Source organism: Propithecus coquereli, unplaced genomic scaffold (assembly GCF_000956105.1).
Source record: "Propithecus coquereli isolate 6110/MARCELLA unplaced genomic scaffold, Pcoq_1.0 Scaffold211, whole genome shotgun sequence".
Taxonomy (NCBI): domain Eukaryota; kingdom Metazoa; phylum Chordata; class Mammalia; order Primates; family Indriidae; genus Propithecus; species Propithecus coquereli.
The window spans coordinates 2,397,359-2,410,060 of NW_012146190.1; the positions used below are offsets into that span (position 1 = coordinate 2,397,359).

General features: G+C 38.0%; 1 protein-coding gene across 1 annotated transcript in view; it reads right to left on the reverse strand.

Moving 5' to 3' along the window:
* TRPM6 (transient receptor potential cation channel, subfamily M, member 6) overlaps positions 1–12,702 on the reverse strand; it is a 130,309-nt gene that overhangs the window by 87,596 nt on the left and 30,011 nt on the right. Inside the window, exons 11-17 of the mRNA XM_012644416.1 lie at positions 11,096–11,168; positions 10,879–10,979; positions 7,906–8,040; positions 6,888–6,941; positions 5,146–5,286; positions 2,177–2,269; positions 276–556 (exon numbers count right to left, since the gene is read on the reverse strand). Coding sequence (XP_012499870.1) covers positions 276–556; positions 2,177–2,269; positions 5,146–5,286; positions 6,888–6,941; positions 7,906–8,040; positions 10,879–10,979; positions 11,096–11,168 — 878 coding nt within the window. The remainder of the gene's footprint in view (positions 1–275; positions 557–2,176; positions 2,270–5,145; positions 5,287–6,887; positions 6,942–7,905; positions 8,041–10,878; positions 10,980–11,095; positions 11,169–12,702) is intronic.

Below are 12,702 nucleotides of genomic sequence, written 5' to 3' on the forward strand. Positions count from 1 at the left end.
TTTCAAAATCATTAATTGAACATTTTATAGTTTGGCAACTAAAGCCCAGAAATCTGGTCAACTGACTTGTCCAGTTAGTAAACAGCTAGACTCCTGACTTCCTTTGTTCACAAAGCTCCTCGAACTACTCGAAGACCTTTTGAATAACGGATAGTCCCTACAATGCGTGACCATAAGTCCACTTGTCTTACGAGTTCTCAGGTGAGGGAGATAAAAGCCTCTAACCATTCTAAGAACTGTCGATGTTTAGTATGAACTGAAGAGAGAACTCCTACTTTGAGTAATTTTTCAACTCTTCCGAGGCATCATCCACCATGTTGCTCTCCTTAGCTTCGTGGGCCATAGCTCGGTAGAGGATGCAAGCAATCACTGCCTTCACCGTGGCCTCCTCTCCGTGCTGCCAGAAGAACATGGCCATCTTCTGCCTTTTCATTAGCACAGCCCAAACCAGCAGGTCATTGTGAGGGTAAACAAAGCCAGTCGACTCGAGATCGTCTGATATATTTTGGCCTTCTTCTGACTTCTTCCTTGATTTATGAAGTACTGTGGACTTTTCCTGTTGGAAAATAAAATAGGATTGAGTTTTCAAATACTCAGATGCATGATGTTTTACCTAATGCAACACAGCACGTATCCTAGCGATACGTTTTCAAATCACTACTAAGAAAGAGATGGAAATAACAACAGGACTTCATAAGCCAGCATGCAAAATTTAGACTTTTTATGGTAATCTATTGCTTGTTTCATTTAACAGATCCACAGTCCCTGAGCTGAGATACCTTAAGTTCATTTAGCACACCTTAAAGTGGCACCCCTTTGGGATAGACCCAGTCACTATATGACAACTTCCAATTTCTCACAGAAATGGGATTTAAAAAAAAAAAAAAAATGACCTTAGCAAATAGATTCAGTGTCTTCCCCTTAGAATAATGTTACCAGTGTTGTCAACATGCGACCAAATAGATTGGTTTTATGTTTCATTTCCTTTATTCTATCTCTCAGTGATAGTAACAGGTGATAATAAAATAATATTCTCCACCTTGTAAACCTACTCTTTATAGCTCATTCCAAAGGCCCTCGGCACCCCCATGTGCTCCTTTGGTTTTGTTTCTTTTTTAACTTTTTTTTTTTTTTAAAGCTAGTCAAGTGAAGCAGTGGGAGCCGAGAAGGAACAAAGGAATCTGTAACTGGCTGTGATGAATTAGTTGTAAACACCACTGCACTCAGACCAGCCAACTCCTGTATCGCTTTGTACGTCTCCATTTCAGTGCCCATCATACTGTACTGCGGTTATTGCTTTGAGGAAGGCGGGACCATGTCTCAGTCATCACTGCATCTTCTCCTGCCCACCCACCTCCCAAGTTGAATCAAGCACTCAGTATAATGCCTGGAAAATAATAAAGACTCAATATTATTCTTTTTAGTTTGAGGTATCATAGCAAAAAATTATAATTGGTTTCCTCTATTTCTGTAATTAAAGGAATTTGTATTTCTTGATGATGCCCAAGGGTGATTTTATAAAATACCCTTTCATCCCAGGAGCTATGGAAAGCAAACCTCTTTCAGCCAACAGAGTAACCACATACATGGCAACTCTTGAGCAAAAGCATTTATCCCCAGAGGAAAGTGGGACTGAGGGGGCGTGGGACAAGGAGGAACCGCATACGTGCACACACACACACATACACACAGCGTCGTCGTCATACTGTGACGTCTGGATAGGATTAATTTCAAGAAAGCCCCGCAGGGGCAAAAAGAAGATGCAAAGGGTCAGTGTGGGAGAGATGTGAAGGAGAAAGCAGCAGCCTTCACATGCAAATCGCCTTAGGGAAAGGGCGATCAGGGTGTGGTGTTGGACTAGTGATCACATTTTTTTTTAGTTCCATCCTGTAGACTGCCTGCCTGAGTCACCGTCTGGACATGGCAGAGGTAGGGCAAGGAAGAGAGGCTGAACTGCAAGCCCAGACAATCATTTAGTTGCCAGTGCAGTGTCCTGGGCCTTTGCTCCTTGTTGTTAGAGGACAGCTGTGTTGTGCTTTTGACCTGCACCGTCTGTTTATGGCACCTGTAAATGGTCCCTTTGTTTGTGCCCTCCTTTCTCCGACATTAAGTGTAGACACAGTCTCAATATGCAAAACCCGCTTCGCTTTCAAGTCCGAAAACAAGTAAGCAGTACCTCGAGCTTGTACGGCTGGGCAGTTCTAATGAACTGGGAATGCAGCGCACTTTCCACGGACTCCTTTCTGTTTCCTGAGTGGCATTTCCGGTGCTGGGAAAGGTTTTGAGCAAAGCTGGTCATTCTCTGGCACATGTTGTTATTTTATTTTTAAAATAAGACAAAAATGGGGAAGAGAAGATTACAGTGGTAATGACATTTTATTTCTAGACAACAGTGAAAACGAAATGTAACGTGTCCTACCAAACATCCAACAGTTCTCTCTGCCCCTCATCCGTGATCAGCACCCAACAAGAACCTCTCATGACCTCCTTATTATGCACACTGTTATTTCCTAACATCGCAGAGAACACACTTTTTGTTCCCTATTATATATCTGCATTCCTTCTCAATGTGGAAATTCCATTAGGAGCAATGGATGTTCTCTACCTGGAACAAGCTCAGAACAGGCAATAAAGATTTACTGTTTTGATAAGAAAAAGTTCCCATTCTCAAACAGCTCCAAGATAAAGGTTAAGTTAGAAAGTTGTATAATTTTTCCAGGTGTTATATGATATATCCACTGGAATTCCAGTAGCTAGGTCCAGTAACAACATGAGTCATTGCTATCAGCCTGAGGTTTTTATCAATGAGAAACAAAAACAAAAACAAGCATTTTTAAAGGAACTAATATAATCTGTGATACAATCCATAGGCTTTGAACTGCTTTATTTATTTCTAGCTTGTACTTTATCTAAAAAGAACTGGACAAGGCCGGGCGCGGTGGCTCACGCCTGTAATCCTAGCTCTCTGGGAGGCCGAGGCGGGCGGATTGTTTGGGCTCAGGAGTTCGAAACCAGCCTGAGCAAGAGCGAGACCCCGTCTCTACTAAAAATAGAAAGAAATTAATTGGACAACTAAAAATATATAGAAAAAAAAAAATTAACCAGGCATGGTGGCGCATGCCTGTAGTCCCAGCTACTCGGGAGGCTGAGGCAAGAGGATCGCGTGAGCCCAGGAGTTTGAGGTTGCTGTGAGCTAGGATGATGCCACGGCACTCAGTCCGGGCAACACAGTGAGACTCTGTCTCAAAAAAAAAAATAAATAAATAAAATAAAAAGAACTGGACAAAGAAAGAATACCAAATTATTATCATCATTGTAATAAAGAATTAATAGTATCATTATAGGAATAATCATGACTATTATTACTAACAGTTTCTCTACACTCTGTATATCTAAGAATATAGATTTTTCATGTATTATTTTATTTAACCCTTCCAATAGCTTTATGAAAGTGATATTAACATTGCCATTTGTAGAAGAAGAAACACACTGAGAGGTTAAGTCTATTGCTCAGACTTACCCAGATACTAATGAGCAAAATTAGGATTCAATCCCAGATCTTTCTTACCCCAAACCATGTGCTCATATCTATTAATACTATGATCTAGTTTATTATGAAACACAATAAACTTTTGACTCCTTTACTGGAAAAAAAATCAGAGAAATGGGTAATTTCATACTGGTGGGCCATTTCTGGAAATGGCACTAGGGAAACTTCCCTAGCAAGCTCCACACTGGGCTGCACCAAGGCCACCATTAGTCCTCATACCTGCCACTGGGACACGATGTATATTTTGTTTAAATGAAGTAGCTGACACCTCCTTAAGTAGATCCCTATGCCTTTAAAATCTTAATAAAGAACACTTTCTGTGTGAGATTTGGGTTTCCTTTTGTTTTGTGCTGTTTTGGTTTTTTAATTGTCAAACGCCAAGTTGGGCTTTCACTTCACCTGATTCTTTATCAATAATGATCCAAAGGAGCTTGATATTCTAGGCTCTTTATGTGATCTTACCCCAAAATGCCTTTCCAGTCTCACCCCTCGCAACCATCTGACACTTGTTCTCTAGTGACAAAATCTCCTTGTCACTGCGCAAGCATACCCCGATGTCCAAGTGCTGTGCCCTCGCTGCTCCTGCTCTTCTCTCAACGAAAATGCCCCAAACTACCCCTTCTAACGCTGCCCTTAATTTTCTAATAAGAATTAGTCCCCTCAGGTTGCTGAGCTGTAAGGGCAACTTGAAGAAACAGGCAATGTTTTCTCTGCAAATCTACCAACCAACATCTCTAATTTTATATTCCTAGACTTTCAACACTATAATGGAAAATAAAATATGTATAATTTGTGTTTTTAAGTACATTCTGCATGTATCTTCCAGCGTATTCCCTACATGTTTATCCCAGGGTTCTCATCTCCAGACTGTGGGCTATGATGAGTTTATAACTCTAATCCTATTAAGCTTTTTTTTTTTTTGAGACAGAGTCTCACTCTGTTGCCCGGGCTAGAGTGCCGTGGCGTCATCCTAGCTCACAGCAACCTCAAACTCCTGGGCTCAAGCAATCCTCCTGCCTCAGCCTCCCGAGTAGCTGGGACTACAGGCATGCGCCACCATGCCCGGCTAATTTTTTCTATATATTTTTAGTTGTCCAATTAACTTCTTTCTAATTTTAGTAGAGACGGGGTCTCGCTCTTGCTCAGGCTGGTTTCGAACTCCTGAGCTCAAACAATCCGCCCGCCTCGGCCTCCCAGAGAGCTAGGATTACAGGCATGAGCCACCGCAGATGGCCCCTATTAAGCTTTTGACATCTGTATTTTCAAATGAAAGAAAGGAAAGGAACGGGTCATCTCTCCCTCTAACATTACTTCTATGTCCATATAGCACATATTATATACTGCTTTGTATTATATTGTGGCTAGTTGTATACATCTGTTTCTTCTAGGGATTTCTAAACTTCTGATCTTCATGTTAAACCCAGCCCAGCATGGCAACACTTTGCATAGTACTTTACATAGAGCAGAAAATAAATGTCCGTAAATAAAAATGCCCATTTAGAAAGTATTTCCATCTGAAATTCCCAAGCCATTTTTCTAAAACTACAATTCCTGATTATTCTTAATTTTACTAGAACAGTTTTCAATTATGCTACCTTTTGTTTTCTGTAAAGGTGGTTGTAGAGGGCTCTGAAACTTTTTCTAGTGTAGCTGCTGCGATACGCTCTACCAATGAGGTATTCTACCACCAATCCAATGTCAATCAGTGTTATTCTGTAGCCTGAGAGAAGGGTATGCTGCAACAAAAACATGTAATGAATTATAACTTTTAGTTCTCTTTTTCTCTCTCTTTTGCCATGCCATTAGAACACAACCACATTCATTGCAAAGAGCCTCACATACTGTTTCATCATCTTTACAAACTGATCAATTAATATGACCAACTATTGATACACTCTGCTTTTCAGAAGGCAAAAGATCTGAGCCTTAATATGTTTTTTATTTTCATAGACATTAAATGTGTGCTTACATCTGTGCACTCTTTCGCTCATGCTCTCTTTCTCTCTCTCCTGCTCCCTATCATGCGTACAAACATACATACACACACATTTGAATAAAATACATTTAAATATAGTTTTTAACTAGAAATAATGTAACTACTACAACAGAAGTAAAATCATGAAATATATACCGAATGTATGTGACCCAAAATTAACATTGGGTCAACTTTTCACCCTCTCTCTGTGTTAAAATGGCCATAACACTCTGCACTGTGTTGACTACATTATATGTAAAACAAGAACACGGAAGGAAGCAGAATAAATAAAATTAGGAACATAGAACGACAGCACCAAATGAGATACCAAAACACGAGGCCGTGCCAAGACAAATGTTACGGATGGTAGGAGGAGGACCAAGTGGCAGATTTTTAAGTACGTGAGTCTTAGTCTAAATGAAAATTATTTTGACCCTTAAACCTCACCTTACTACTGCTTCATAATTGTTCACTTCTGAACTGCCATTCACAGTAAATTTTTAAAGGCATACAGAGTGCTAAACAAGGTCTCTGAAATGGACAGATTGTCAATAATATTCACAAAGCTTGGAATAGGAAATAAGGTTAAATATATGAATGTAAATAATTTAATAATTTACTTTTTTCAGAGAACATCAAAAATAATATTCTTATTGCTGTTATTTAAAAGCATATTTAGCCTATTTCAGTGTTTAAGGAAATAATTTAAGGAAAATCATTTTGATATAGCATATACATCAATGCAAACTGAATTTACATCAGCATGGACACTTCTGCTTACTACTACTTTGACAATTAAATGTTCCTTTCACCCTGGCTCTCCCACCAAGTCAACATAACCAGAGAATCCACATTCTTTCTAACAAGATATTATACTTCAGAAAAATGAGAGAAGAACTTTTAAAATGTGTCTTGGATGGATTTTAACTACAGTGACAAATAAAAAGCACTCCCAAATTTCTGGAGATGTGAATATAAGTTATTGGTAACTAAGAGAGAAGAAATTAAGGCATAAAAGTTGTTAAAGTTGGGAGATTTTGCTAAATAACAGGGCATCAAATGTTTTTATCTTAAGCCTGACCTAACTCAAAGTTTAATGAGAACACCATAAGCAAAACATGAGCGAGGGTATAGAACAGTGGAATCCACCCTGAGTCCCTAGAACAAAAATATTAAGTAATTTAAGGAAAAAATGTAAGAGTGTACTTTTCTGGTGAAATTATTCAGAATCACAGGTAAAGAAGACAGATAATTAACAAGAAAATCCAATTCTATATTTTAAGAAGCAAAATCTGGTGACCACTCTATCACAAAGCTAAGGCAATATACAAAGATATTTTCACACCTTCATAGGCAGGTTACCTGTTTTACATCTTGGACAAGATGATGCAAGAGCATATTAGTAGGGCCTTGTTTCTGTGATAAAAAACAAAAGTAATAATTATTCCCTTTAATTGCCATGTGTTAAGGAGAAAAAATACTTTATTTCAGAATGCATAAGTAGTCCAGAACACTGGAAATTTTGTTTAACATCTTTAGTAATGAGGCTTAAGCCAATCAATTCTAAGGAAGGTGTTTCCCAAGAGAAGATGTAATTAGATGAAATGTTTTTTAAGCCAAGATGTATGTATGTAGACAGCAAGAACTTTATGTGGTAAGAAGCAGAAACAAATTTTAAATAATTTATAACTATCCTTTATCATATATAAATGTTATCATATAATTACAAATCTTATCATACAAGTATATTCCATCAACAGATATTTATTGAAAGTTTACTATGTTCAATCAGGGACTCAATGACAAATCTTATATAAGCACTGTTTTCCTGGAGTGTTTACAATAATAGAAAAAGGGGGTACTTACACTAAAAAATAACCAATAATTGAATGATATGTGAGCTCATAAAGAGTTGCAAATAATTTGCACTCCAGATTGTACTGTGAACTAACTGGAGTAATCAAAAAGACAGGACTTGAATAGATCTTTGGCAAAAAGATAAGATTCAAAGGACAAGGAGAGGTATTTCAAGAAGTGTGTGTGGCTTCAGCAATTGGTGTTTTCACAATGAGTAAGCTAGTCTAGTTTCAATAAAGGCTTTGCATAGGAAACATACAGGAACAGTATTTTAATAGTGGCCTTAGGTTAAGATACATCCAATAACACAATAAAAAACAATTTGTTCTCGTCACATTTTTTGTATTTAACTATGTCTTACTAGCATAAAATGGAATTGGTAAGAATGTTTTCTCCTTTGGTTGAAAACTCTATCTCTCTCTAAACTATCTTTGTGTATGAACATTCAAAGAGAAAGGTAAATCTTAAGCTAATTAGTAAATACAACTTAAGGGAAATGACTGACAAAATCTTCCGTACTCACTGTATTATAGAGCTCTTCCAGTCGAGGTATGGTAAGAAAGCGATGGAGATTCACTCCATATTCTATTAAGAGTTTCACAAAATCCACCCGATCCATCACTAAAGCATCTAACATGGCTTGTTCCAGTGCACCAGGCTTCAAAAGGTATAAATAAATAAGAGAGATAAAGAGAAGTAAAGAAGTGGAAATAAGTAAAGAATTATACATGTTTAAACTTAAAACTACATTATAGTAGTATCACACTATAATAATTATAAAATACAGCCTTACTAAGAAACGTGCAGGACCTCTGAATAAATGTGAAGACATCTTGAATAAATCAAGAGACATGCCATGTTCTTGGATGGGAAAACTGACTATTGTAAAAATCTCAAAGATTCCCAAATTTGTGTACAGGCTTAATGTAATTCTAATAAAAACTCAAGGTGGTTGTTGTTGTTGCTCTTCTTCTTTTTCTTCATCTTTTGTTCTCATGTTTCCATCTAAACTATACCTGGCTTCTGGATATAAATGGCAAGTGTAACACATTCATCTAATTTTGCTTCTTCCCAAAACTTCATTAAAACTACAGTAAGGGGATTTTTTGAAGAAAGAAATCCCCAAGGACAAGGAGGACAACAGTGGGGACAAGAGTGCAACATTTCAGAAGCTGTAAAGCAGATGGTCAAGTGGTGATTGACTTAGAAGTCCCCAGACAGCCCAATAGGTGAAGTGGGAAATGTCAAGAACTAAACTGGGCCTAGCACACTGGCTCATGCCTGTAATCCTAGCATTCTGGGAGCCCAAGGTGGGAGGATTGCTTGAGGCCAGGACTTGGAGACAAGCCTGAGCAACATAGTGAGACCCCTGCCTCTACAAAAAATAGAAAAATTAGCTGGGCATGGTGGCACATGCCTATACCCCCAGCTACTCAGGAGGCTGAGGCAGGACGATTGCTCGAGCCCAGATATTTGAGGTTGCTGTGAGCTATGATGACACCACTGCACTCTAGCCTGGGCAGTAGACTGAGTCCCTATCTCAAAAAAAAAAAAAAAAAGAGTCTCTCTCTGAGAAAGAAAGAACCAAACTGATCTATGCCACAGAATTCCAGCAGCACCAAAATAAAATAAATGTATACAGGCTGAATCCCTAACATTGGTGCCTTCCCAGTCATCTCCCCTGTTTGACTCCCATAACACCAGCAACAAGGCTTGTACTTCCCCACCAGTGATCAGAGGATTCTTTTCTGGTAATGTCATCAACGCAAGGGAAAAGACATGAATATGCTGACATCTGGGGGTCCCCCAACTAATGGAGGTAGGATCACCTTACTGTGAAGATGACAGCTACAGGCAGACTCCAGCTACAGGCTCAGAATTTCTAATGAGCTTTTTAGCCCCCACCCTTAAACAAGAAGACCAAAACAAACAGATCAAAAAACATCAACCAGAATAGGACAATGCAGGAAAAAGAAAACTTCAAAAGAGCTTTCACTAATATCCTCAAAGAAATAAAAGAAGATACTGTATTCTGGATGCTAATGAAAAAAGGGGAGGATACAATCAGAGAACAAATTTGCTTGTAGAAATGAATAGATTAACTGTATGCTACCAGAAAAGCAAAGCTTCACAGAAGGCTTGAAAATTAAAGTTGAAGAAATCTAGCCAGAAAAGATGTGGAGCATGATAAGTAGATAAAGAAAGATAAGAAAATAAGATAAGAAAAGACAAGATTAGAGGAGCAATCCATATGTCCTACATCCAAATAGGAATTAGAGAAAGAGAAAGTTACAGAGAAAAGTTGAGGGAGTTATGAAACAGAATGGAATGAAACAAAAACATGTGATTGCCCAGTTGAAATCATGTGCCCAGCACAATGCATATACAGACTCACAACACCACGCATCATTGTAAAATCTCAGAACACTGCAAAAAGAAGATTTTTTTAAAAAAAGAAAAAGGTCACAAAGGATCAGAAAAGAAAAAAAATTATTTCTCAGCAGCAATGCTGGGTGCTGGAAGCTAGGCATTCAAAATTCTGCAGAAAAATTAGTTTCAATTATGAATTTAAGTATAGCCAAACATGTAAGTCCTCAAAATATTTATCTCCCATACTCCCTATTTTAGGAAGTTACTGAAGGATGTGCACCATCAAAATAAAGGAGTAAACCAAGGAAGAGGAAGACATGGACACAGAAAACAGGCACTCTAACACAGCAAAAAGACAAAGAGAATCCCCAAGATAAAGGAGGTAATTCCAGGATGGCAGCTGAGCACCAGGAATAGAAGACAACCAGCCCGCCTTGTAGCTGTAACGCCAACGGGACATAAATGCTTTGAAATTTCTATTAATAAAACTGATGAATCAGAAAACTGCAATATGACATTATAAAGAAATAAGGAGATTTATAAATGTTAGCATAGTCAAAAAATGTCAAAAATACTAGCTCTTGTCATAACTATCATCTTTTTTTAGTAGCCTTTTAATATCATTTGATGTTTTTTAACCAATGTGCGTGTATTCATTTGACCAAAAACAATACACCTGTGGTAAAGTCACAACTGTAATCTGTAAAAATGAAATGTTAATAGTGATGATCATTAGCATTGTGAGTAATCTTTCTTCTTTTTTGTTTTCACTAATTTCACCTGTGCATACACATTACATTTTAAAAAAATAAATAAATAAATGAGATAAACTTTCAGTTTTAAATAACAATATAAAAATCTACCCATTCGAAAATAAATTAAAAGTCCATCCATTCTGTCTTCCCCCAAATTTCCTTTTTCAGCTTCAATCAGACTGCAGAGCCAGAGAAAAAATGTTTTCAGGGAGATAAAGTAAATAAGAAAAATGTCTTAGCTACCCCTGGGAGCCAGCTACCCCTACATCTCTCCCAAGCCAACCTATCTCTCCTCTAATTTTCTCTTTTGCCCCTCCCTAACAAATCAACACACCAAATATTTTTTCCAAATAACTTCATTTTCACTGTACCTTCCAGTGTTGTCCATAAATTAGGATATGTTTCTTGGCAATGTCCATTCTGTCCCAAGCCATTGCCAGATGTAATTGTTCTGATGCTGATAGATTTGTGCCTGGAGTAGAGAAACAATCATACGTTCTTTCAAAATATCTACACAAAAAGCACAGAGTGCTGCGGAATGTAAGAAGAGGAAGTGGGGAACAATGGCAGCCCCATTCAGATACTCACCCTTCAGCAAAACGGTCAGGATTGCTAAGTCAAGGTCTTGCTGCTCTTCAGAATCCGCATCAAATATGGTGATCTACACCCGTTGAAAAAACAGAAAGCCATACATTTGGGGAACTACCAAAGAAATGCTTTCAAAGAGTACCCAAAGAATTCACACTTGAGCTAATGAATTAAGGGAAACATTCTTCATTTTGTAATGTCAAAACAACATAGACTTTAAAATGTTTTACTTACAGAGGTGAAAAAATTTTATGTAGGGTAACAAGGAATTGTGGGCACTTGAGGGAAAATAACTAAAAATTCCACATATACTAGAGGAGATACTTATGAAAAAAATGTTTACAAAAATTTACTATATACATGCTACAATAGAAGAATCTCAATGATAATTTCTAATACAAATAAAATCATTCCTGCTTGTGAAGGGATACCAAACAAGATCCTTCTGTTTACCTAGCCTTAGAAACCAAGACTTTTGTTTTTTGATAAGAAATGAATCCTCAAGGGTTTGTCATAAAATTAGTGAGGCAATTAAAATGGACCCAATAAGCAAGTACAAGGGACAACACCATGGTCTTCACAATGTCAAGTCAAATAAAGACTTTACTTATAGTTATAAAGGGTCACCTGCTATTAATGAATGTATCTCAGGCTTTCCAAGTTAAACTACATTTCATATAATAGAAAGATCTGGTTTAACAGAAAAGAAACAAGACTGGCAAGTCCTATTCCCCGTACACCACTGACCAGTCAACCTTGGGTAAATATCTTAAGGCCACTGAATCGCAGTTTCCTCACCCACAAAGTGAGAAGGACCTGTTGGATTATCACTAAGGACCCATAAAGATATAAAAACTATACTTCTACAACAATCAAACATTGGCTTCTCTCACCTGACACGCCCTCCATGTGCATGAATAAAATCAACCCTCCATCGTACAGGAGCCAGGAACCGAGTTCCTGTGATGTGCAAACCCTCAGCTGCCTTCTCTTGCCCCCTTAATCATTACACTGCTCATTAATTACTCTACTTGCTGACAGGAAGAGGCAAACACAAGGGCAATCTCTTTAATATGTCCTTTGCGTAACTCACTGAGTATTTTGGGAAATACAAAGTGTAGTAGACTAAGAACTAGATTTTAACGCTGAGCTCCAGTTTCAGTTCTGCCACGTGCTCACTGCATAACTGTGCACATCACAAACTCTCTAGCCTTGCGGCTTCAACATCTCTAAAATGGAATAAACAACCACTGCCATATTGAACTCACTCACAGGGCTATTTCGGGAGAAAGCACACTGTTCATTGTAAACATGGTTGTTATTATTGTTGTTATTAGGTCAAATAAAATCCCAAAGGGTTATTCACATACATTTTGTCATGCTTTCTATAGCATGAACTTTTTCAATGTTTTTTTGAGGCTAGGTACTTAAATATTAACCAAAATTCTTGCTTGATTTGGTCTAGCTTTCAAATTTTGGAAAGATCACTTTGAATCATGACATCTCCGACGGGCGCGGTGGCTCACGCCTGTAATCCTAGCACTCTGGGAGGCCGAGGCGGGTGGATCACTCAAGGTCAGGAGTTTAAGTCCAGCCTGAGCAAGAGC